This window comes from Lichenostomus cassidix, chromosome 2 (assembly GCF_008360975.1).
Source record: "Lichenostomus cassidix isolate B80296 chromosome 2, HeHo_3.0, whole genome shotgun sequence".
Classification (NCBI taxonomy): domain Eukaryota; kingdom Metazoa; phylum Chordata; class Aves; order Passeriformes; family Meliphagidae; genus Lichenostomus; species Lichenostomus cassidix.
The window spans coordinates 131,582,825-131,609,736 of record NC_139482.1 but is presented as its reverse complement, the minus strand read 5'-3'; the positions used below and the strand labels follow the sequence as shown (position 1 = coordinate 131,609,736).

At 37.0% G+C, this 26,912-nt stretch overlaps 1 protein-coding gene across 14 annotated transcripts in view; it reads left to right on the top strand.

The window, feature by feature from the left end:
- The window catches only part of UBR5 (ubiquitin protein ligase E3 component n-recognin 5), an 87,002-nt gene that overhangs the window by 5,544 nt on the left and 54,546 nt on the right, over positions 1–26,912 (top strand). For 11 of the 14 annotated variants that reach the window (XM_085053349.1, XM_085053345.1, XM_085053348.1 and 8 more), the window contains exons 2-8: positions 12,426–12,470; positions 12,953–13,034; positions 13,210–13,286; positions 14,080–14,199; positions 17,253–17,442; positions 19,200–19,359; positions 25,897–26,046. In XM_085053349.1, coding sequence (XP_084909475.1) covers positions 12,426–12,470; positions 12,953–13,034; positions 13,210–13,286; positions 14,080–14,199; positions 17,253–17,442; positions 19,200–19,359; positions 25,897–26,046 — 824 coding nt within the window. Of the gene's footprint in view, positions 1–12,425; positions 12,471–12,952; positions 13,035–13,209; positions 13,287–14,079; positions 14,200–17,252; positions 17,443–19,199; positions 19,360–23,305; positions 23,419–25,896; positions 26,047–26,912 lie in introns of those variants that run through there. The other 3 variants (XM_085053350.1, XM_085053351.1, XM_085053352.1) reach the window with 3 other exon arrangements.

The window sequence follows — 26,912 nt, the reverse complement described above, 5'->3', positions numbered from 1 at the left end:
TGAAACTGTACTGTGAATATGATCTGGACTGAGAGTAGTTGTGACCTGTCACAAGGAATTCAGTAAAATAGTAATTGGGGCACAAATGTTGCTTCCTTTTTCCTTCTCAAATCATATATAAGGTTTGAGCATATTTGTTAGACCAATGATAAAGTAAGATTAGTGGACTAAGATATCAGTAGCTGTATTTTAAGGCTGGCACCGCTAGTCAGAGCTGTCAGAAAAAAATGTTTTTGATTCTGAAAACAGTAAGGTATCAGTCAACAACATTTATACGCTAAATATTTGTAAAAGTTAAACACTATAAACAATAACTTACATTTGAGGTAATTTTTGGTATAGTATGTATTTATGAAATATTCTAATTGCCTTGTAGGATGTTTGTCAAATTTGTGATTAAATCATAAAATAATTGTGAAGGGTATGACACTTTCTTTCTTAAACTATCTAAAATAGATAACTGTTCGGTACACAATTATATTTTCATGAAAGATTACTTGACACTTGAGGAAGAACAACCAAGGATGAACCTAAGCTTGGCAAACTGCAGTGTGTTGTAGCTGCCTTTTCATAGTTATGGCACAGTAAATCATTTGTGACTTAAATAGGTGGTATTATGTATTTGAAACTTTGGTAAAGAAGAGGAGGGGGTTCAAGATGTTTTATTTTAGTGATTACACTAGCAGAAATCTAATTTGCTGTAAAAATTGCAAAATGCTTGGTGTAAAAGCTGTTGTTTTGAATTTCTCTGCATCAAGTCAGCAGCCACTTATACAGGAAAAAAACATTTACAAAAAAACTACTTTTACTTTTCAGTTGTGCAGACATTTTTTTAAGTTTGAATTCATTGAAGTCCACTAAGGATTTGGCTCTCAGGAGCAACTCCATGTAGAAGACTGCAGTAGTTGGCATCTCTATATGCCCCAGACAAAATGTGAAGACAAGGCCTGGTTGCAGTAGTTAGAAGATTTTTAATTGAGAGGAACAATTAGAAGAAAAAAATATTGAAATAAACACACAAATCTAATTTTCACAGACATGTATTTTGTCCAAAACCTTAAGCCTGACAGTTTAAGTGAGGATGACACAGCATTAGTTACTCCAGTACAGGAATAATGATCTGAACTTCAGATCTTATTTGTTCTTTCTGGCTTAGAACTATTTTGGCAATAAACTCTGTGGTCTATTTCTAATAGTCTGTGCTTAAAAAAATGCAGTCAACCAACATTGCTTCCTTTTCTCTTACCCTTCCCCTCCAGGGAGATTAGCATTTTGCTTCAATTTAAAGAATTGTTTTATATGGGATAGAACATGTACTCACGGATACAAAGGTATGAAGTGTGACAATTCTAAACAGATGAAACATACTGTAAACCTCAGTAGAAAGGTTTAAGTTGGGAGCACTGGTCATCTTCATTTATGTAAAACTGGCAGTTTGGTTCCAGGTGAGGAGTGATGTAACCATTACATTTACTGTCTTTGAAAATTTTGTCTTCATCTCTCAAGTCTCACTGCTATACCCAGCACTTGTCAGGGGAATTTCTCATACTAAATATACTTCACCCAGTCTTTCAGCAAATCCTAGCTGCTGCACTTTAAAGTGCAGTGTGTTTTAGAGTACGAATCCATGTTGGTACAGTGAAGTTTAGAATATTTAACATCCCAACTTGATTATTTTGTTGCAGTTCTAGAAATGATTTTTAGTGTAGCATCTTACGGTTCGTCTTTTTGGCTAGTTTTTGTAATCCCAAGCCATTTGCTGTTAAGTTGATTTCTCAAATTGCTTACATCAGATTGCTTACAGTGGAGATAAAATGCGTATTTTCTGTAAGGTTGTTTTGGACAGCTTTTCATCATTAAACTGGTTACTGCCTTTTATCAGAAAACATACCCCAAAATGTTTTGGTCTCATTTTCTGATTTTATTTTTATAATGTGGGCTTTATTAAAGAATGCAGAGTAAAATACTTTCAAAACATTTCCATGATTAGTGCTATTTTGGACATTAACTGTGTTGGAATTTCTTGCTATCATTGTTGTTTTATTGCCAGCCATGAGGTCTGCCAGTTTAATTTGTGACAACAGTAGTGTAATGCAGCACATGAAGGTACCAGGGCTGCTGGAGATGTCAATAATCTTATGAAATTTGTCTTCAGCAAAAAAAATAAAAAAAGCCCAAAAACCCATCCACATTCAAGAGGATGTGTTTTTTATTTTTGTCAGAGGAATCAATTCAACATATCTTGAGTTACTTGGGGGTAATACTTGAGTAATCTTGAGGGTGATTATAACCATGCAGCTTTAGTTTGCCTATTCTTTAGAAGATGGCCCAGAAAGAAACTGCTCTGTACTCAGGTCTCGCTGGTGTTACTTTCTGCAGCATGTTTGCTATCATCTCTAGTTAAACTGGATGTGAATTTTGTCTTTTTTTTTTCTTTGTGCTGTAGAAGTAGTATTTGATTAGTTTAGTCCAAACCTGTGATAAAACAGCATTTCTGAAAATTGCTTACATTCTTTGATTATGCCTCATTCTCTATTATCCATTATGTTTCCTCAAACGTTCACGATTTTTACCTTTGGAAAGGATTATCTCTATACATATGCAAGTAGTTCTGATAGAGTGAAATGGATCTTGATTGGGATCTCTGGATTCTACTAAAATTTTTAATTTCACTATGTAGGTGTCAGTGTGCAGTCTGGCATTGACTTAATATAGACAAATGTTTGTGCTACAGCATTTTTACCAAAAACTTAGCTGGAAAGTAAATATTTGCCTATGTGAATAAAGTTGAATGTATGCCTTACTCTGTTGTTGTTTGAAGCCATTGAGGTCTGTCACTTCTTCTAGTAAGGGTGGTATCATTTTAATTTCTTGTTAATTTTACAAAATTAGTTTTCTTAAATGTGTCTCTCTGTTTATTCTTTCATTTATGGTATGAAATTTTTGCTGTTCTTTATCCAGCCTGAAAATGGTCAGAGATGCATTTTTTCTCTATTTAGTCAACATCAAGAGATGTTCTTCTAAAGAGAATCTATGGCTTTTAATACATTATATTTTAGTAGTAGTATATTTTTTAGTATAAGTGCGTTATTGTTGTCTTATCTTTAATGAAGATCTTTCTTAGGTTGTTGGAACTCTTTTGTTTTGCTTTAGCCTTACTTAGTATGTTAGTAACAGCAGTTTTGCTTTTCTTATTTTCCTTTTGTTTTTTTAACTCATTGTACACACAATTCACTGACTTAGACAAAGTATGTCTGTCTCTAGAGCAGTAATTTAAAGGTACTTAATTAAATGTTGAAATGGTACAGATCATGGCATCTAGTCACTGTGGGGCAGATTGGGTAGGCAGAAGGCAGTCTGGAAAGGATTGCCCTACTCCTCATGGGAAGGCTGGGCAATAACAGGCTGTTTTGCTGGAATGGCCAAAGCTTTGGTTTTCTTCTCTTGTGCAGAATCTGTATCTGGCAAGATTGTTACCTGAAATAATACGGCCCTCAGCAAAATGTGAAGCAGGAGGTACTCAGTGTGCTGCTTCATGAGCTCTTCTAGAGGAACCAAAACACTGGTTACACTGAGGGAAGCACCTGGAGTTTCATGGTTGGGGTGCAGGCAGATGGGAAAAAAATATTTTTCTGACTGTGCAAAAAATGTATTTGGATGAGCTGTGCACCTCAGAAGCTGGGGTTTCTTTTGAGTTATTTTGCCTGCACTGTGCATCTGACAAAGCGATTTGGCTGCTTGTTTTGCTGGCGTGGTGCTTGCTCTCTACTCTTTATTCCAGGCCTCAGTCCATTCCTATCTAAATCAAAGATGCAGTGTCTGAGAGAAAGGTTTTGAAGATGTGTTTTTTAGTGGAAGACAGTGCAGTGTGAGGAGGAGGTCTGTGGTATTTAAAATGCAGTTTTTAACATGTTTGAAAAAGTACATGCAGATAACACTGTGATATCAGAGTTTTTGTTGAATACTTTGAGGCTTGGAATTGGAGGAATTGGCAAATAAAGGACTGGACATGCTAAATGATCCTTCCCTGTTGCTAAAACTAATTCAGAATGAGAATAAGCTTGTTGGACTTTATAGCAAAGTGATTAGAATTCAGTTCTTGTTTGTGCTTTGTTTTTAATAAAATCACTTGTACAAAACATACAGTTGCTTTTCTCTAGTCAAGACACAAAGTATTTAATAATGTGACAGTTCTTACTTTTAAAAATATTTTATAGCATTTGAATGCTCTAATTAAAGGCCATTTTCCAACTTTGTATGAAGTGATCACAGCTCCCAAAAGCTTAGAGCAAAGGAAAATGGGGAAGAGATGATCTGGGTTCCCACAGTAACCTCAGCTGGGACAAGAACCTGGCTATCCAGGCTTTAAACTGGTATGCTGGTAAATTCACAACCTCCCTGGTCCTTCATAATTAACTCCTGAAGGAGCATTAACAGTCTTACCATGATGGGACACAAAAAGGTTTTGATTTTCAATGGCTGGATTTTTATTTTGGTAGCTTTTTTTTTTGTGGAATCACAACACCAATGTTCTGACTGTAAAAAATAGGATTTTTCCCCTCTTTGCCTAAATGTGGTCTTTTAAGTTGCACTCATTCTAGTTAAACAAATATACAGCTTCATATATATATATATGTATGTATTTTGATAGCTAACATTTGTTTGTTGTTCAGCGTAGTAACACTGGCTCATGTTATCATTGTGTGTATTTTTCAAGTATCCTTGAATTTAGAACCATGGGGTTATAAATTCCCATTATGCATGTTTTATTATCACAAGAGAATATACTTACTAAAGTGATGGATAGTTAAATAGCTGACAGCCTTAATTGTTTTAAGATTCAGAGCTCAGCTGTGTTGGTTGATCCAGTTGTTTAGCTGTTGTGGTGTTCTGGCTAAAGAAATTGCCTTCTGCAAAATGTTAAACAGAACAGCTACAAGGACTTTGTGCAGTTGAATGGAATCTGAGAACACAGAATGATGATTTGATGCATTCTGCACCAGAGAACAGATTTCTATATTGTATTGCCTGGATTTGCTAACTATGGTTTTGGAAATCTACTGCCATAGAAGGGCCTCAGATTGAGGCTGACTCATTCTCCTGTAGTGTATTTTTCTTTTTCTTTTTTTTCCGCAGGAATACCACTAGGTGTTTAGGCAACCTGTAGCTGTTGATCTACTTTATTATCAAATGCTCTAGATAATATGCTAAATGACATGTAGGTGTGCTGTAACTCCTCGGTGCCAATCCTGTCGGGATCATTCGATTTGTGATTTTTTTTTTTTCCTGTTCATATTCAGACTGTTAACTACAACTTTTTTCCAGAAAAGGAGCTATGCTATTTCATAGCTTATGGGTGTTTGCTGATTTAAAAAGCATGATTGTCTTTGTATTCCTCTTGAGCTAGGCAATGGCCATGCTTTGCATTGTGGTGTGGGTTTATGGTTCTGGGTTTTTTTTTATTCAGAGTGGGAAGTTTTCAGTGTCACTTAAATGATAAATCTGAAGAAAGGGTGTAAGTACATTCTGAGCTAGAGGAACCAGTTGTCCAGCTTAAAAATTCATTGGTAGTCAGAGGCATTTCACAAATTCTACAGGTTTCTGCCCCTGGTCTTGCTGTTCCTGCTAAAGAAACAGAGTACTTCCGGGATATAGTATCTGGATATTTTAGTACCATGAATTTTTTTTACTGAATGTCTAACTCTTGACACTTTTCCTGAGTCAGTGGTGTAACTTTTTTCCTGTGCCACTGACCTAAGAGGGATTCTGTGTAGCAAAGCATGAGCTCCTAGCTTTTCAATGGCAAACCCCCTCCTTTTGCTGCTGTGCCTTCAAGTCAAATGTGTGGAGATCACATCTTGAAAGTAGTAAATCTTCAATATCAATTGCAGAATAGCCAAGGTTGGAGCGGATCTCTCGATGGCATCTGGTCCCATTCCCAGGCAGGGCCATCTGCAGCTGGTTGCCCAGGACTGTGTTCAGATGGCTTTTCAATTACTCTCAAGCGTGGAGACTCTGCAAGCTCCCTGAGCACCCCGTGTGAGTGCTTGGTCACCCTGATGTTCAGACAGAACCTCATGTGTTCAGTGTGTGTCTGCTGCCTCTGGTCCTGTCACTGGGTGCTGCTGGAAAGATCCTGGCTCTGTCCCCTTTATTACCCTTTCTTTAGATGTTCATTTATGTTGAGAAGATACCCCCCAGAGCTTTCTCTTCCTGAGGCTGAAGACCCAAATTCTCTCAGCTTTTCCTCTTCTGAGAGACCCTTTAGCCCCTTTATCATTTCTATGTCCCTTTGCTAGACTCTGTCCAGTATGTTCATGTCTCTCTTGACGTGGGAAGCCCAGAACTCCAGATGTGGCCTCATGAGTGCAGAATAAAGAGAAGGATTGCCTGCCTCAGCATGCTGGCAGTACTTTCTCTATTGCAGCCAGAATGCCATTTGCTTTCTCTGCTGTGAGGTGTGTTGGCTCATGTTCAACTTGGTGTCCACCAGGATTTCCAGGTCCTTGTCTGCCACACTGTTTTCCAGCTGGGCAGTCTCCAGCATGTGGTTGTTCCTGTGCATGTGGTTGTTCCTCCCAGGGTGCAGGGATTTGTGCCTCGCCTCCCCTTGGTGGTCATGAGGTTGCTGTGCTCTGGATGGCAGTGTGACATCCAGTATATCCACCAGTTCTTGCGGTTTGGTGTCATCAGCACTCATTGCCCCATCACCTGGATTGTCAATGAGGATGTTGAGCAGGACTGCATCCAGTATTGACCCCTGGGGCACACAGCTTGTCACTGGCCTCCAGCCAGACCTCATGACAGTAATCACCACCCTCTGGGCCCAGATGTTCAGACAGTTTTCGGTTCACCTCACTATCTGCTCATCCAGCCTGAACATCAACAGCTTCTGTGTGAGCATGTTGTGGAACAGCATTAAAGCCTTACTAGACAATATGCACTGCTCTCCCCTTGTTCTTCTATACAGTGATGTGAAATCTGCCTTTTTTTTTTTTTTAAACTAGAACTAAAATACATGCTTACATTCTCTGTAAGGTGAAGAAAATGAACAAGTAATTTTACCTGCCTCGGCAGTATGTATTTACCTCTCAATATTAGATACTGATGGGTATCCATCTTTAACCTTCTGATGTTGATGCTCCTATCCTATTTCTGCTAATTTTTCTTGTCGTGCTTTAACCTTCTTGTGGGCTAGCTTATACCTAACTTAGGTCATTATCTACATCAATGTTGTTATATCATTAAATAGTAATGGTCTGCTGTCAGAGAGTTTTCATTCTGCAATCACTGTATTACCTGAAGACTTTTCAGTGACATTGCAGAAAGCTCTTTCCAGGACATTAATTTGTTTGGTGTTTGCCATATTAGCTTTCTACCGCAGATTACTGAATCAGCCCAGTGTGTTACCATTGTTCCAGAGAGAACTATAAAATGGTCAGAACTACCTTTATTAACCAAACTGGCAGTCCTGCAAAATAGGAAATAAAGTTTGGGAGCCGTGTTCCATAAACTTGTGTTGGCTGATACCATGAAATACAAGTATAACTGTTCAAGTCAGACAAGAAGTCCATCTTACTTCCCTCCTGTTTGTGGCAGAGTCCAGTGCTAGATTGACAGGAGAAGAGTGTTAGAATAGGGCAGACGTATAGTGATGCTTTTCCAGCTTCTAAGAATTTGCAGCTTGGGGATTTCCTGAGCAATATGTGTTGGTTTAGTAGGTAATAACCAAATAGTCCTAATTTATAATTCTTGAAATGTGGAGAGGACACAGTGTAAGCCATGGTGTTCCTGATTACTGACTGAGTAGAGCAAAGTGTTTCTTTGTTATCTAGTTTGTTTCAGTGATCTGTGTATTATAGTCTAAACACATTATCCCACTACCCTGCTGAACAGTAGTGGTTACCTTGGAGCCTGTAATTTTGTACTTGTGCTTGAGATGTCTTTTTTTTCTTATGTGCATTATTTCCTACAGATAATCTTATTGCTTGCTTTTGTGTGGTACTTCAGCATTTGATTTTATGGATTCTCCCCCCTTTCTGCCCAGAATGACTTAAAGCACACTCTAAATCTTCATTTATTCCAGTAGGAGAAAGGTGTCGCTGTGGCAGGCTGCCTCTCTGGAAGCTGCTCTCTAATGTTTGAGAGGGCAGTTGGGGGCAGGATCTTTCTGTATGCTGTATTGTTGCATGCAAGATAGCTGGGTGTGAACTTACATCCGTGACAGACAGCGTCTAGCATCACAGTTACCCCAGAATTAGGAAATGAAGATAACGTATTTGCTTAAACTTTTCACTGGGGTGCATTTTCTGCATTTCTGAGACTGTCTTCATGACACTGATAGACAAGCACAGGAGCTCATTTCCATGTGATTCAAGACAGGCAGGTGTGAGAAATCTTTGATCTGGAGTCTGTGCAGCTCTGCTAAGCCAAAACCTGTAAATTGGCTGCAAAGCTGCTTCCTTGGGTCTTACTGTCTGTGCTCAGAGCACTTCAGGATCTCAGCTGAGGTACGGGGATGAAGGTTGTATTTACCTTTTAAGCGTTGATAGGTATACAATACTGTTCTCCAGTGCTTCAATTGGTTGTGTCATATGGGTGTGTCCCCTTGGATATCTGCTTGTTGTTGCTATTATTATTATTATTATTATTATTATTATTATTATTATTAGCCTTCCCTTGGAAAAGCACTGTAGTGGTACTTGTATACTTTTGTCTGCTGTGGTGTGGAAGTCTCATAAGTTTGTTGGATTACAGGCTTCATTGACGTATTGAGTTGTCTTAAAGAGAGGCCTGATCACTTAGAAAAATCCACCAGACTTGAAGTAGCTTTAGTTACTATTTCCCTAATTGAAGTAGTTCATTGTATCAAGCTGGGTTTGGGGGGGTGGTGGTTTTTTTTGTTGTTGTTATTGGTTTTTTGTGTGTGTGTGTGTATATGTGTGTGTGTTTTTGTTTTGTGTTGTTTTTGTTTGTTTGTTTGTTTTTTTTGTTGGCGGTTTCTTGTGTATGCATGTGTGTTTTTTTATTTGGTTGGTTTACATTTTGTTTGTTTGTTTTTGTTTTTTTTAAAGTACCTTTTCTTCCTCTGCAACTCCTACCTTCAGTAATATGAAATGGAATTTTCTCTGTAACTATCTTGCGTTTTTTAGGCTAACCTGCTTTTATAAAGCAGGATAAGGTGGAAGGATGGGTTCTGAGATAAACTTGTCTGGAAATAAAAATCTTCTTTGAGGAAAGTAATTTCTTGTGATGAATTAAAAGCGCTGTGTGGGAAATTTGAGCTGTGGTAGTCCTGACCTAGACCCTTTTTGGTTGCTTAGTGTGAACATAGATCCCTTCTACTCTGATCGGTTTCTAGAGGCTAGAATTGTAGCTGCAAAACTTGAAATGAAAGAAATTCCTACTTGGATTGGACAAACTGACTTTCTTTTCATCACAACTGGTTTTGGATTAATTTCAGTAGTAATATTTAAAGAATATGTGTCTTGATACAGGAGCCATCATCATTAAACTTTGTCTTAAAAGTGTTGCCAAGCTAGTGCATTTCTCCAAATATGTTTGTGATGAAACCACGTGTTGTTTCTAACTTGGTCCTTTGGAATAGTTTAACTGCCTTTAATGAGAACTTTTCGAAGCATAGCCTGTGAAGGCTTTTATATTGGAGATTGCTTTTACCGCAGAAAAAGGTCTCTGTGAAAATGTTGACCTTACCTAATGTGAGAATTGATTAAATCATCTCTGCCTGTACCTCTTCTTCCAGAGCACCATCAGTTGAAATTATTGCACTGTATTATTAAAATTACCCTGATGTTAAAGAAGCTCTTCCCTTCGGAGGGTCAGGGGTACAATACCCTGCTACTGTGCAGGTAGAAAGGCTTAGAATGATGCAGGAAATTATTTCAAGTTTTTGTTTGCACAGAGGGATTCTCCATACAGAGTATACAAACATGTCTTTCTGCTTGGTTCTTGTTTTCTGCTGGTTTGGTTTTGTGACTAGTGTTCATTTGAATGCTGGTGCCTGCATAAGAAAGGCGAGGAATGAGGGTGAAACCAGCAGCCCAGCAGGGAACAACTCCCAGTGGTGTTCCGCATCAAATGCGAGTCCTTGTGGACTTAGAGGAGCTTATAAGCAGTACTTGTTAATTTCACCTATTACAGCAGTTGCATGTGAGATGGTTGAGGCATGAGATAGTTTTTACTTTTTTTTGCTTTCTGTAGAAGAGTTTAGTACTTTCAGCATTGTTGCTTATATCCTTCTCTGCTCACTCCCCTTAATGAGTGACAGCAGCCTCTTTTCAGCAATGTTAGATCTCTTTTGACATGTACTTGTTGCAGATAGACCTGCTGTCTTGGTTGATGTTACTCATGGGTTCATTGACTATTCAAGTCTTAGCTTTCTGAGCATATTTCTTTCCTATTACTTCATTTTATTACTGGTATAAAAGGAATATGATGATTTTTTTCAAATTTAAGTATGTCTGTTTCTTTGGTAGTGGTCAGGTTTTGTGACACAAGGCTCAGATATGGAAGCTTTAAATGCTGCTTATAGACTAGTCTAGTAACCATCTCCAATAAAGTGCTAATTTTGTTACTCTCAGCTTTTCTTTAAGGCAGTGCAGTGAATTTAAAGGTAGGTTTTCCTATTCTATAATTATTACTCATGCTTGCCAGGAGAGAAATGTTAATGGGAAACTGCTCAGGATTCCTGCAGGAAGCTAGTAGGTGGTACACTCAAGATATGAAACTTCAGGGATGTATATCTTGTCAGATATTATGCAGCAATCCCTGTTTGCTTTCTAAAACTGTATGATACGCTGTGGAGTGTATGCCATTCAGCTTGGGGTTCATTCCACAGTCTCCCACAGTTCACTCTTGTGGGGTACCTTTCGCACAGATTGCATGGGAAGTTTGTGTTTTCTGTTTTGCTTTTGTGGGTTGTCTTCACAGAAGCCTTATTTGTGTATGTACTCTTGGCCTGTGTGAAGCAGCTGTGGCTGGAAATTGGGAGTGTGAAGTTGCCTACTTAAAAACTGGCAGCTTGGCTTGGATAGCAAAAGGCAATTCTGAACACATTCAATTCCTTCCTGCTGTCTTTTTTTCAATTTTCTTTTTTTCTTGGCCTTCAAGATACTTCTGTCAGTATAAAACACCTTGTTTCTCCAACACACTTTAGAGATTTTTCTCCTTATTTTTTCCCTCAGGACAAATACTTCAAACTTTTGATAATGTTAAGATTTGACTGTTTGGACCTCTAATCTGTTTTCTTTCTCATGCTCAGGGTTTGCAAGTAGCTGAAGTCCATTGTCCATAGTCTGTGTATAGAAACTGAAATGAAGCAAGTAAAAAGAAAGGATTTAAAGACATGGATTCAAAGTGAGGAAAACAGTGGTGGTGTGCATGTCTTTTTGTTAGGTTTAGAAAGGTGTTGCTGATTTATGCTAGGATGAGTGTGGTACCAAAGCTGGGATTTTTTTCTTAATTAAGATCGCCTTGCATAATTTTTACAGAATTAGTATTGGTTTTATATCTTGATATAATGCAAATACTCTGATCATAATTGGAAGCTCTTCAAGGGCTTTGTCAGATTGCTGGTCTCCTTTGGGAAAAAAGGAACCCAAACTTTAATTGACGTGCCTACCTGATACTACTTGAGTGTCTTTACTGCCCATATCTTTCCTAAATAGATTAGAAATTACCTTAGAAATTACTCCATTGCTTTCCATTTTTGGATACAGTATCCTTTAAGCAGGAGTGGTATACAGGTTGGCCTTCTATTCTGTTCTGATCTTTTGAACTTTTGAATACATTCTTTACCTTTTAGTAAGGATACTGTTTTACATAACCCTATAAATAGTGACATTTCTCTGGATTGTTTCTTCTGCTAGTCAGAATTTGTTGTTTGTCCCTTTTGCTGTTGGCTTTTGTACATCTGTTTCCTTGTCTTTTTAGTTTTGAGGAGCTTACTGTAGTTTTTTTGACTCTCACATGCCACATACTTGAATTTCCTAGAAGTTTATAAACTTGTCTCCTCTGAGATACTGTATTCAAGCTTGTGGAAGGAAATACATGTATATCTACAGTTCATGGCCGTTGCTTCATATGTTTATTTTGTGTATGAAGTTGTAAATGGTTGCAACAAGGCAAGAGTAGTGTTTTGTGCTAGTGACCTGCAAAACACACAGAAATGCAAGGAAACATTGGTTCTGTGGCAAGGGTAAAACTCCAAAGCAAAAAACATCCAAAACAAAAATCTGATTTGAAGCTGAACATTGTTCAGTTCTTAAACAGACTCCCAGCACCGAGTAGTATTTTTTAATGTGATGGTAAGTTGTTCCCATAATACCATGAATATGCTGTGTGAGTGGATGTTGTGGACTGTGGAGTATATAATCAAATAACAGCTTCATTTCTTTCTGTTTCAGGTTAAGGGAAGTTTCAGAGAAGCTGAACAAATATAATTTAAACAGGTAAGGCAAATCACATGCTGCTGTAAATCATTTAGGAACATACAATTTCCCTAACAGCAGCAAGAAGTAGGTGATTGTACTGTAGATGATGTAGCCTTAGAAATCCTCAGTGCTACTGATACTGAAGTCCAGAAATGCTTCAGATAATACAGTTCATATAACGCAGGAGGAAAATGGGAGGTTCTCAGTTACGATAAATTATATTATTAAAATCCTCATTATGAAATGACTTCTTAATATGAGGTGTAAGCCCTGTTATTTATTGCTGCTCAGATTAAATGAAACCTATCACCTTCTAAGATTTTTTCCCTGCATTTTATGTGCTGTGTGCTTCAATTAATACATATTTTGTCATTTTCGAAAGTTTTTTATATTGATAATCACCACTGCATGTTTTTCCTTCCATGCACAACTTGATTTTTTTTTTTTTTTTACACTTTAAAAGTTTTAAAATGTTGTAAATTCTCACTTTTTATTTTCAGCCACCCGCCTTTGAATGTGTTGGAACAGGCCACTATTAAACAGTGTGTGGTGGGACCAAATCACGCTGCATTTCTTCTGGAGGTAAGTTGCTGAAATCATCTGAGATAACAAAGCCATATAGTTAAAATTAGTTTTTCTAACGTTAAATTCATTAACACTCTTCAGTAACTGATGTATTATGTTTTTTTTTTTTTTTTTTGGTAAACTTTTCTTATATTTCAGTTTTGAACACTTGCTTTTCTTGTTCTAAATACAGGATGGTAGAGTCTGCAGGATTGGTTTTTCGGTTCAACCAGACAGACTGGAATTGGGTAAACCTGAGAATAGTGATGGGTAAGAAATGCTTTTCTTCTAAGATTTTTTTTTTTTTAACTCGATAAGCAGCTTGGCTGCTTTTCTGGTTTTGTTGTTATTTGTTTGCTTTCAAAGTAGATTTTGGAATGAATACTTTGAGTAGAAACACAATGGTTATGGTGATGCAGCCAAACAGCCTAGCTTGACAAATCGGTGTAGGAAGAAATACTATATGTGATTCTGAAAGAAGTGAGACAGGCTCTCTTTAACTTCAAGAAACAAACTCATCCAAAAATAATCTTTAAGAAGGAAACTGTGTTAAATTGTTAAGCTTTATGTGGAATCCGCTCTGAAAATGGTTCCATCTGGCAGGGCTCACTTTCTAGACCTGTGGTCCTCAGTCCAGGTAAGTCCCCTTTAATAGGACTAATTAATGGTTCATATTTGAATTTAAGCCACTTAATATCGAAGTAGCATATTCAGGCTCAGGTTTATGGATGGTACACCTGCTGATTACAATTTGTACATATACACTAATGGAAAACTTAGCACAGTGGCTAACTCAAATCATTAATTAGCTTAATATGTATTTGCAACTGTGCTATTATGGATTGCCGATGTACGTAAGGTCTGTTAGGCATGCTTTCCACTTTCTTTTTCCAGTGTACTTCTTAATATACAGTTAGATTAGTTTGGAATATTCCCCAAGGGTGTTGCTTAAGCTGGTATGTTACCAGACTAAGTCCCTGGCAATTTCAACCTGGGATTCCAGGTTTTGTTCTTAACCCATTTGGGATTGTTTTGTGACTGATTTACCATCTTTTACTTTCAGTTCAAAGTTGAGCAGTGGCTCAGGGGCAGGAAGGACATCCAGGCCAGGCAGGACTAGTGACTCCCCATGGTTTCTGTCTGGTTCTGAAACTCTGGGCAGACTGGCAGGCAACACCCTTGGGTAAGTTTTGATAGGATTGAGGCTGCAATCTGTTTGTTCGATATTTGAGTATATGTGTATACACATATATAAATTGTATGCAGTTTGTATAAGGGAACGTATAATCACAGCAGTTGTGTAGGTAGGGTATAACCAAAAAAACCCCCTTGATTGACTTGGTTAAAGTAACAGACGTTTAAGTGACCCTTCAGCACCTAGGATATGGAGAATTCTTCATCTGTGTGTGAAGAATACCTTGGTTTTGGCTGTGTTGTCTTCTTTTGAATGTTTTTTTAGTTCCTTGATTTTTGAAAAGCAGTCTTTCGGAGGGACACTATCGATTTAAACCATAAGGCTAGAAGCATAAAGTGAAATAAGTGTATTTATGCAGAAAGAACCTATATTATGTGCTCCATTGTTTTGTGCCTTCCTCTCCCTTGCCCCAGGTCATGAGAGTAGTTTTGATAGCTGGGGTCCTATACATAGTAATAGAAAAGGAACATTTGGAAAAGGTTGTTTCTCAGAACCTTTAAAATATTACTATATGCAAAATGTACTGTAAAGATCAAGTTTTCATGTCATTAGTCTTAAAATTGATGGTGTCCCTTTTTATAGAAAGGTAAAGTAATCTTGATTCCATAATGACTGTGATCTCTTTGTTACATGTTTTTGTAAGAAATGTCTAACTCTGCTGCTTCCTAAGGTTACTGACTGCAGTAAGGAGAATTGTGGTTTCTGAATGTGAATGTTTTATTAAGAGGGAGGAACTACATCTTTTCCATGACATAAATTTGTTGGGTTTTTTTATTACCAAATAAACTAATTTCATTTGGCGTTAGTTGCATGAAGAATAACCCATCCTCGTAACCTTCCCAGATTTTTCCTGAAATCATGACACATCTGAAACTAAAAATCCATGTTTTAGATGTTAAAGACAAATTAGTATTGTCGTGTTTAAGAACTTATTGTGGGACATATAGCACATTTTTTTCCTAATTATTCTTAGCTAAGTGTAATGTGTTAAAATTGATTGAATCTTAGGAGACCAACCTTGAAGTGTTCCTAATGTCTTATCTTGAATGTCTTAGAACTAGGTAGTTGAAAGTCAGTGAACTAGTAGAGTAGCAGTAGGCACTATAACTAGTCTGTTAAGTGGAGGAAATAATTATCTTAATAAATTGAATCTAAAACCATTCAATCTGAGGAATGATTAGATAACTAAACTTGGAAAATTGCTAGCATGTTGCTGCTCAGTGGAGAGATGTGGTAAATTATTAGGTGAACAGAAATGAGGTGAAAGATTTGTGTTTTATGTTAATATTTATTTTATGTTTAGACAGCTTTAATAGCAATGGATGTGTCCTTTTTCTCATTACAGGACCAAGTTAGGACACAGGGAATATTTGAATTACTACGCAAATAGAAATGGTTTTAACTGTTAGATGTCTAAATGATGTCATTGTTAGTTAATAACTTAAAGTAGAAAAGGTTTCTATAGTAAGTATTAATATCTAATACAGAACCTTTTCTTTAAGCCCATACCTCCCCAGTGAGAGTTAAATTGAGAGTTGCTCTGTAGGTAGAATTTGACTTCCACTGAACCCCATTCTTCTCCTTGCAGCCACGTTCCCACCTTTAGAACAGTTTAACTGGCTCATTTTATTTAAAATGCCCTAGTCTTCTTTGTTGTTGTTGTTTTTTCCTATTTTTAATAGTACCTGTTTTTTTTTTAGAATTCTCTCTTTAACTCATGAGGCAAGACTTTTTCTAAAGACATCGTTGAATTGCTTTTTGTCTTGTCTTGTCATTATCTGTGTGGTCGCTAGCTAGAATCCTGAAAATGTAGATGTGTCTGGCAGGGCCTTGTCTTAAGTAGACACTTCAGTTACTCTGTGGTTGCAGGGTCTTGTCAGGAGGAAAAGAAATACCCAATTAAAAAAGGGTGGTAGTAATCAACTGAAGATTGAAAATGCAAGACAAGTATTCTTAATTAGCTTGTAATTGCTACGTGTGATAGACTTTCAATGTAAATTTATTAGATAGTGTTTCAGAGAAGATATCTTTATTTTCATGTCTAATTTTAAATGTTTTTCTTGAAAAGAGATTGAGACTTAACGTGGTTGATAGCAGGAAGGTTCTGCTGATACAGATTATTAAGTAGCAGTAATACCATATCCAATGTCCTTTAAGGTGTATTACAAGATAAAGCTTAGTTAACCTCGAAGAGCAAACTAGCCTCTCTTGTCTTTCATGGCAGCAGATTATCTTGTCTTAAATCCAGAGCAGATTCAATTGACACAGTTCTGGGGTGGTAACTGAGATTGGTGGATAGTTGTAATGATGGTGAAATATCTGTTTTCACAAGTCACTGTCTTTTTGTTGCCTTATTTTGATACTGATGCATAGAAATGAAGAAACTGTTCAGTCAATTCTGGCATGTTTTTGCAATGTGTACAGTTGATGTTGATTTCTGCAACAGGAATAGGTAAAAAGTAGAGTATCTCTTGAAAACTGTCCATGAACATCAGAGAACTATATAGTGTAAGATTTCTTTTGCACTAGAGAAGATTACTTGATTTTTCCAGTGTAATCTTAGCCAATTTCTTAATGTAAATCAAATATCGGAATCTTCAGAAGACCCACTGAAGTAGAGTGACCTTCTGTCCGAGCCACTGACAGTGATACTGCTGCATGTGTGCTTTTATAGCAGGAAGTTGACAGCTGACTGTTAGATTTTATGCTGATGCTACTGCTTTTAGAAAATCTGGGAATTGATCCTTTTATGTATTTATGTATGTATACATCCACAACGCTATATGAGTAGGAAAGAGTGCAAGTTCCAGTTGGTGTCCTGTTTTTTTAATTTCTTATACATATTTCACAACTTTATTAGTTTCCTGGTGTTCTTGTTCTTTCTAGTTTTGAGAGTTAATTTTATAGTCTTTGTCTGTGAAGTCAAGCTGCAGTATTTTTCAGAGGCTGTTTATAATTTATTAATAAAACTAAAGACTTCTTGAAGTAGTCCCCAATGTATGCTGCTGTATTAAAACAAATAAATAATCTAAATCTTCCAGAAGTCGCTGGAGTTCGGGGGTTGGTGGAAGTGGAGGAGGATCTTCTGGTAGATCATCTGCTGGAGCGCGAGACTCTCGAAGGCAGACCAGAGTTATACGCACGGGACGTGACAGAGGATCTGGACTGCTGGGGAGTCAACCACAACCAGTGATTCCAGCATCAGTCATTCCAGAGGAACTAATTTCACAGGTCTGTAAACTAGAAACTGCTTGTTGCCAAAAACTTGGAGAGCTTCTCACAGCATGTGTACACGAATGTGTTGTAGTAGTGCGTTTTCTCCAAGGAGTGATGGCATATAATTGAAGAAATTGACTTTCCCTACCTGACTTGGTTTTATTCTTAAATACATTGTGGAAGTGATATACTTTTGTATTCTAGAATTTTCATTTCCCAAACTTCCCCCAAGACAAAGTATATGTTTAATGTAAATGAAGAAGGCCATGTTCAGTTGCAGAGGGAAGATTTGGTGAAAAAATCAAATATTTGTGAATACTATCAAACATTAGGTTTCTTGAAGGAATGTAATGAAGGAGGGCAGATTGACTTTTTTCTTGTTTGATAGAAGGAGTGATCCATTTTAGATGTAAATGAAAGACATTAAATATGTTTAATCTCTTTAAAATACTGACAATTTTTCTTCATGGACACCCCTACTTAATTTTTTATAAATGTGACTTTTATGAATGTTGGATATAAATTGCTTTTGCCTCTTACGCACGAAAGCCTGAAGGAGCTGTTAAGTCTGTTAAAACATTTTCTTCCATATCTGAAGAAAAGAATGCATTCAAAATATGTGACTAGTTAATGCATTTTAAATATTGGCTTAGAACTAGTTGCTGGTCTACATCTGAAATACAGATGTTAGTTGCTAGGCCAAAGATAGTCTGCTTTGCTTCCCTTGCTGTGATATTTTGCTTTCTTTTTTTTTTTTTTCTTCTTTTTACATAGTGTACTTTATTTACCTTTAAAAGTGAAGGTGTCTAAAACATTTTGAGGTGACTTTAAAGCAGAGCAATGGGAAAAATCTTCGCAGATTGTCTGTGGGTTCTAGGGGGTCTCAAAAATCTGTAAATTTCTCACATAGAATGTTATGACAAAAAATTTACCTTTGTGTGCTGTTAGAATGTCCTGTTCCTTTTGCTTGTCAACAAACCATTTAACTTGGTGCATTATTTTTACTCTGTTGTGAAAATACTCAGTACTTGTTTCTTAGGTTCTGTTGTTTGTGATCTTTCAAAACTCATCATTTCTGACAGTCAGTAGAGGGTAATATGGAAAAACAAAGTACTCTGAGTCCTAGGTTTGGTGGAATAAACCAGAGATCTGGGTTTGTTTTTTTGGTTTTTTTTTTTTTTGTTTTTTTGGTTTTTTTTTTGGTATGTTCATTGCAGCTAATATTTGGAAGGTTTTTATCTGCATTTACACTTTGTTAATAAAAACTTAAATGTTGCAGAAGCTGCTGAAGATAAGCCTTTAGAAACAGAATGATGAGAAAAATAGAGTCAGTAAGGTGGTTTTGTTTGAAGGGCAGTGGAAAGAGAAACCAGTGCAAAAAACAGGGATTGAGGTGTAGTTTTGGCACAGCAGTTGGTTGCAAACTCCTTTGATTGACATACAAAGTTTAAACATTTTTATCGAAACATACAGAACATTCTCAAAACCAGATTTTGCTCATTATTTAACTATGGCATTAAACATTCCAAAAAATAGATTCTAAGGCTCCATTAGGAAATTTAGCACCAAAGTTGGAGTGGTGGTCTACCTTGAATTGAGAGAAGGCTGGATATGTAGTACAAGATACTGTGAAAAATTGATACAAGCCGCTGTCTGTATGTGCTATTACTGACTTTTGATTCCTACTGGACTTTTAGAATTAAGCATTTTCTTACGAATTGTGGTTGGCGAGCTGAGAATCACCAGTAACCAATTCTGCTGTGTTCTTACAGGCACAAGTTGTTTTACAAGGGAAGTCCAGAAGTATTATTATTCGAGAACTCCAACGAACAAATCTTGATGTAAACCTTGCTGTAAATAATTTGTTGAGTCGTGATGATGAAGATGGAGATGATGGGGATGACACAGCAAGTGAATCATATCTTCCTGGAGGTTTGTGTCCTGCAACTTTAGATAAAAAAATGCCAATGTGTTCTTACTTTTCTGTATTTAGGTACTGACAGTGAGCTCCATGCTGTGCAAGGTGTGCAGCGAAGACAATTTTTGCTTACAGGAGCAAAGTCTAAAGATGCAAAAAGCAAAAGATGGACTGGGATGTCTTGAGGGGTTAGGTTAGCCACTGAAGTATAACTGTTGATACTGTTTGTGAGGGGCGTGAAAGTTATGTTTTCATTTAAGATCCCAGTCTCTGTAACACTAGCATTTCTTGTGTCTGTTTTGCTGCTCAATAAGATGCTGAGACTGCTGTGTGGCTTGCTCATAAAAGCTAATACTAAAACTTTCTAGTGACTTGCATGTTTTTTACTACTAACACATATTCTTAATATTTATACAAGTTTTTAGAGCAAAAATTGTTTTTTTTTAAAATCAAAAAGCCTCAATAGAGAGCAAAATAGTTTACAGTGGTTACAATTAGATTAGGAATTTATTCTTCAAGTTCCCCCTTTTAAATGCTGTAGTGTTCTACAGCAAAATCCTGTATTTGAAGTGCAGCTATTTTTGAAATACTGTTTGTCCCATGCAATTGCCTTTTGTGAAAGACTTCGAGTCTTCTTTTGCATTGGCTAAATAATTAAGGCAATCTTTTCTCACTGAGTAAACAGATTTGAGAACATAGCAGCCAAATCCAGTGTTGGGTTAGGTGAACTGCATGAAAAGAACACATCTAAACTCTGACCACATAGTAGCTTTTTTTTTCTGTGTGTCAAAATGATGTTTTGATATTTTTCTAATAAATGTTTGGGGTTTTTTTTTTTTTTCTGCTCATCTGGTTCACCAGGAAGGTTCATGGGCTTCGTCCATCTTTATCCTGTCAGTCATGTGATTAGACAAAGGGGTTTTTTAATTTCTGCAACAAAAAATTTGTATTTCATTTTGCTGCTTCTAGTTTTGGTTGCATCTGTCAAGCACCTTTATTTTGTTGTAGAGTCAAGAATCTTCTGGTGAAAGGGGTGAAAAATATTTAATCTCAGTCTTATTTTTTAGTGATCAGCTTAATAGCATTAGACAGATGCACTGGAGGAAGTAAATTCTCCTAAGTTTCCAAGTGTTCAAAGCAGTTCTTAGTCTTAAGCACACCCAAATGCATTCCTCTGGAACTGACCGTCAGAAGATAAATCACAGTTAAGAACTTCTACTGTAAATTACTGCTTTTAACCATAATAACTGGCTTTCTACAGCATTAACTGTTCTCTGAATACCTCTTGCAGTCCTAAGGATCAGTTAATAGGGACTGTTTGACAACCTGTGACTGGTAACTTCTGTTTGAAGGTGCCTTCACTACAGTCTGTGAGTCTCATCTATTTGAGATGGGTTAAAGTGGTATGCAGAGTTTCACTGTCCTCACTGCATGTCCAGAAAACAATTTTCTCCTTGGCTTAATTTTTAAATCTTCTTCCCTGTTTACAGTAAATTTCCTGTAAGGGATTGCAATGTCCTAAAATTAGGTTTTTCCCTTATATTACCCAACAGAGAAAGTGGGCTAATATTTTTCCCAGTTTTCATGGGGAAACATATGGAAATGATTAATGAAATGAAACTTTGTGTCTTAACTCCAGTCTTCAAAGATGGAATTTCTCATTTGTAGAATGTGCTGTTCATTCTCTGTCTGTCTTGAGTTTTATGGGCAAAAATCAGTTTGTTGCACAGAAATGAGTTATTTTGATATCTGAATCTGATCAGAAGTCTAACTGAATACCAGGCAGTGCTGTCATGACTACTGTTGATACATTGAATAGTAAAAATTACCAGCCTTGCTTGTGTCACATGACCCCATGTAACCTAGTTTTCAGGAAAACCAAATGGCCAGAGAAAGATGCCTGTAGCTCTTTCTAAAAAGTATTTTGCTCTAGAAACTTCGCAGTCTTCTTGCTTTCACTTGTCATCTCACGTCTGGATGCCCGTTTGGAACTGTAACATCATAAAATGGTAGATAACTGATAAATGCTATATGCATTCAAGTGTTAGGCTTTTTTATGGTTCTGAAAGATAAAGGACTATTTTTAAAATTATGTCAAATGATGCTTTAAAGCTTTTTTAGTTTTGTTCATTTCAAGCACAAAAAAAAGCAAGTGATGAGACAGATTTTGCCTCTGGACTTTTGAGGCTCTTGCATTTCAATAAAAGCATATGCTAATTTTGTCTTTCTGCCTTCTGCATGTCTGATGTTTTGTGACCCTTAAGTTTAGGGGTTACTTCTCTAGGCTTTCCAAGACAGTGAAACCTTTTTTAAAGCACTAAGGGTAATGTACATATAATTTTAAAATAATAATGAAATCATGAATAAACTGAGATACTTTCCAAGTACTGTGCAATCAACAAATTCTTGTTTAATGGATCATAATTTCATTATTTTATCAGTTGTGATGATTCCAGTTAGTGTTGTAAAGGTTATGCATCTGACCTTTTTTGAGGTAGTAAAAAACATCTTTCAATTCTTCCTGAATTCTTCAAAATGTCTTCAGTGAAGAGCAGAACTTTACTTTTCTGTACAGATTGCCATCAGCGAGTGTCTCTTAAATATTTATTTTGGACCCCAGTGTACTTTGATTTTTGTCTTCTCTAATCTAGTCCTGTTTCTTTTGTTTTATGATAGTTAGCAGAGAGGAATATGGGTTCATTTGTTTCATAACAAATAGATAAGAAGAACAATCAAGATAAAAATTATATAGAACAAGATCTTTTAGCATACAAAAGACTCAACAGCCTCTATTAGGTTCATACCGAGTTGGATTAGAGGGTTCTTCTGGGCTTTACATTCTGTTAATAAATGCTGTAGATGTTAAAATGTTTTATTATTTGTGTAGTTCAGATGAGTGCATATTTGTTCAGTAACTTCTGCATGGTACAGTGGGTTCTCGCTAGTGGGACTTGTGAAACGTGGGTTTGACAACATCCAGGCTGCTTTGGAGAGAAGAGATGGGCTGGTATTGCAGCAGGACTTCCTGTGCTGGCTTCCAGTGAGGGGAGAAGGGAACTGCAGAATAGTGTAGGATCAGCTCAGGTTTGCCTTTGGGGAAAACAATTAGATAACAAGCTTGGGGTTTTTTGTGGTTTTGTTGTGGTTTAGTTTTCTTTGTTGAGTTGTTTTTTTCCTCTGTTTTTGTGAACTTCAAGTTGGGTAATATTTTGAATAAATATTATCTTATCAGGAATGAATTCTGAAGTTCTGTTTTAGTCTAGTTTCCTAGGAAACCAAAACAAATGTTTCTCTCGCTTCACTGTCACAGTTTTGTTAGTATAATCCAAACTTGAAAGAGGAGGAGGTATTGAACACATTGAGTTCCTGAATATTTCATAAAAGTGTGCAGCTGAGAAGAGGGGAGAGAACTTATGATTGCCCCCTTAAGGGAAAAGGTTTAAAGTGAGCTCAACTTGAGATCAAAATTGATCTAAGCAATGCCTTCAGTTAATGAATCCAGTGATAATGCTATTTGAATGGCTGCTTATGTTCATACTGAAAACTGGGAGTTTTTATTGATTATTTTTTTTTTTGGGGTGGGTGATTTTTTTTGTTTTGTTTTCTTTCTTTCTTCTGAACTGGATATCCTTTTCCTACCAATTTTCTATGGTATTTAGTAGTGAATAATGGGTATTTTCTTACCAAAATAGGTTGATCAGAGGTACCACATCTGGGTGTGAAGGGAGCAGTCTGATTCTGGTCTAACACAGCACAAGCAATGAATGATATAATCCCATGGGATTTCCCTGAAGAGCAGGAAAATAAAAGTCATAGAGAATGGTTTTTTTGGGTGTGGTTTTTTTTTAACTTTTTTTTTTAACTCTGGATTCTTAAACTGGATGTAGCCTTGCAGTATCTGTGTCTTCACAGCGCTAAAAAAATTCCAGTGATGTTTGAAGGGGAGTGGATTTGGCTCCTATCCCTACTGGTTTTAGCACCTTTCTTTGCTGATATAGAAAATGGAAGAAGGGGGATCTCTTTCAGAAATACTGGAAGAAAATTAAAATCTGATTTGAAGCTGAAATGAGAGGGTAAGAAAAGGCTTCATTTCGTTACTCATCTTAATGCGTATTTAGCCCAAACCCACATAGTTTTGGTTCTTACGTCTGATAGCTTGAATTTCTACTCTTTTTTTTTTTTTTTTTTTTTTTTTTTTGGAAACACAGCTAAACTCAAGATGCCTGACATGGTGAAAGGTGTGTGTGTGTGTGTGTCACAAGTTAGTGTGTGTTTTCTGTCAAGAGGATTTCTCACTCAGTTTACTTTAAAAAAATCCAGTATGGTCCATTTTGAATGAGGGTGGAGAGTTCTTTTCTGTACTGGGCAATTTGGTACCTATAAAGAGATCAAAGTTCTTCGCAGTTTTTTCCTGGATACTGACCAAAAGATATCAGAGCTGGCTGCTGGACTATGGAGGGGTTGGAGCTTACCTAGGAGGAGGTGGTTGTGGTAGTTGTGGGAGGAGGGAAGAGGGAGCAGCATGTCAATATTGGGAAATACGACAGAATCTCATCTGTGTTCTGAAAGTCTATTACTTGTGAGTTGACACTGAAAGTGAGGTGTTCCACAGCTTTATCATTGTGGAAAGCCTGTAGCAGGCAGGGTAAGGGGACTATGATTTGAATTGTTTTAGATAGAACCTGTTTGCCAAATGTGAATTTTTTTTCTGAGGTTTCCAAGCAGTCTGTCGAGGATGACTACCTAAAGTGTACTGTGTGAATTATGGAGTCCCAAATGGTATGCTTTTAGAAACAAGGTCTGCACTTTAGTGGATTACTTAATTCATACAAAAAGCATTCATGCAGGTCTTGCCTTGAAATCCACCATGCTTGCTGGTTACAGCCCTGTTTTTCTGGGGACAGCTGGTTGTAGTTGGTATGTCTTATAGTTGCTGTAGATGAGAGTTGAGAAATACAAGGAGGACTGTTCTCATGTGCAGAGATGTGAAAGTCCTAAGTGAACTAATACCAGCTCTAAGAGCAGACTTATGGCTCCTTTTCAGTTTTTGGATACCCTCTACTTTGTGTTCCTCACTCCATTTCATATCAGACACTGAGAGAAAGACCCATAATAATCAGTTCCTGCTGTTAAGAACGCTTGTTTTCTAGCCACTGTTTTGTTTTATGCTTGTGATGACACAGAGGCTGAGAACTGGATGTGCAGAAATTCTGCGTGCTCCTTCCATGTTTCCTGAAGGGAGTCTGTGTATAGCCTCACATGAGCTTCATGGGTGGTTTAAGCAGATGAGGTTGTCCTGCTGCCAGAAGGCATTATCCTGCCATTCCCTCACGTGGGGGTGAGATCTGTGTGCCTGTATGGGCTAGTGAAACCTCATTTGGGGAGCCTGAACATTTTTAAAAAATTTTTTTAAAGTCAGATTGAAAGTTCGGGAAGGGCAGAACTATCTCTTTTAGCAGCCAGCAGTAGGGTCTGGTCAGCTTTGCAGCATGAGGTGAGGCACCACCTTTGGGGCTCTGATTACTCCATTAAGTCAGTCTGAAGATCCATTCCCACCTTACTTCTATATCCAGTGAACTTCTGCTTCAAGCCAAGTGAATGTTCTAGTTGTAGATTTAGAAATCCCACCTTGTCCCAATAAGGTGCCTGCCACAGGGATAAAGGAGGGAAGTAGGATTGACGTTTCATAGCAAGACAGTGGTGTTAGGTTCAGTTGTCTTGTCAGTCCATATTGCTGGACTTCAATAATTACATGAATTTCCAGTAGCCTCTTTTGTGCATGGATAGAAGCTTTAGTTTAGTAAATGGAAGGAGATTGTTTTTGCATTTTAATGATAATCATTACTTCAGGGAAACTCAAGTTTTCTAACGTAGAAGCTAGGGCAGTCGCAGTATTTAAGTTCAATGTTTTGCTTTGATTTGGTCTTTTTTTTAAACTGCATGGTATTAAAACATTGTGCTTTTTCCAGATAACTGTTGTTACCATTTAAAGCTTTGCACTGAGAGCTGCAAGTTACTAGCTTGTGAATTAAACCAGTACATCATTCTCTGAAAGAAACATTCCATGGAGAAACGCACAGTCTTTGGTGTCAAAGACGTGGCTGTGTGAAGGCCAGTTTTCTCCGTCAGCTCTGTCCTCCCTTCATTCTAGGTCATCTTGGGAGTTTTGCATTACGTGCATGAGTGTGTGTGCACATGTGTGTCTATGTCTTTATCTTATTTTAGTGCTTTGTTCTTTCAAGTGACAGTGAAAAGTTTTAATTTCTGGGACACAGAACAATATGTTTTGGGAACGTCTTGTTTGGGAAATGTGGTTAGATAAGTGACAGAACAGTTCTTGCAGGGAAACTGGTTTGTTCACTAGTTTACCAAGCTTGATTGTAAATGTGGTTGCATAGGAGGCACATGAGTTTGCACTGGTGAATCTGAAGAGCAGAAATTTAATTAATAGATAGGATTTTTTTGTTTTGATATTTGTTTAGTTGATGGTCTCTCTAGCTGATGTTTTAAGTAGCTGATTATTCACTTAAGACCCTTGTCTCCTCTTATAGAGGATCTTATGTCTCTTCTGGATGCTGACATACATTCTGCTCACCCAAGTGTCATTATTGATGCTGATGCTATGTTTTCAGAAGATATTAGTTACTTTGGTTATCCATCCTTTCGGCGCTCATCACTTTCCAGGCTAGGCTCATCCAGAGGTAATTTTGCACCTTTTTTCTTTGTAATACGTAGTTTGCTGGGGGAAAAAAGCTAGTGATAGTACACACTGGTGGTTTAGATACTGATTTAATGTGAAAGTAGACTGTGATATGTTGTCAAATATAGCGTAGACAAGTACGCTGTTACTCATCAAAATTATTAAGGAATTCTGACTATTAGCAGGTAAGTTCTGCAAGAACATTGGTAGTCATGTATTTTAAATCTAATTGTTGATCGTTGGTGTTGCAAGGTGTTATAAAATTTTTGTATGTTAAGTTTATTTTACATGGCAGTGTATGTGACTACTAATACATAGATTACATTACAAATATTTAATTTGGCTCAAAAATTAGTAATAATTGATGACATGCAGCATTCTTAATACTTTTTTTTTTCCTTCTTTCTTACTTTTGGGTTGCTCTTTGTACACTGTTCTTCACATTTCCTTATTTGTTCCATGACAGAAGTTACTTTTATGGAATGAGGAACTTTAGATAATAAGGAGGGAGAAGAAATCTAAATTTTACTTTTTGGGAGTGTTTTTATAGTTGGATAAGGAGAACTATTGGCAGGTGATAAAAAAAGCTCCTTGAGCAGTGTTAGGGAATTTTTTCTTTAAAGCATCATACACTTAAAAGATTTATAAGAGACCATGCAGCAATTTCCTATCTTTTTGAAGCTGTTGCCACAAATGCCTAGAGTATTTCCAAACTGTTAATCCAACCTCTGCTGTGATTGTTTATTTAGTACAGCTTTGTTGCCTTTCATGAACATGTTTTAGTATATTAATTGCTGAACATGTAAGTTCCTGTTACAAAATTAATTAGTCAGGGGTCAGTGTGATGTTTGCTAGAAAGTAAGTGCA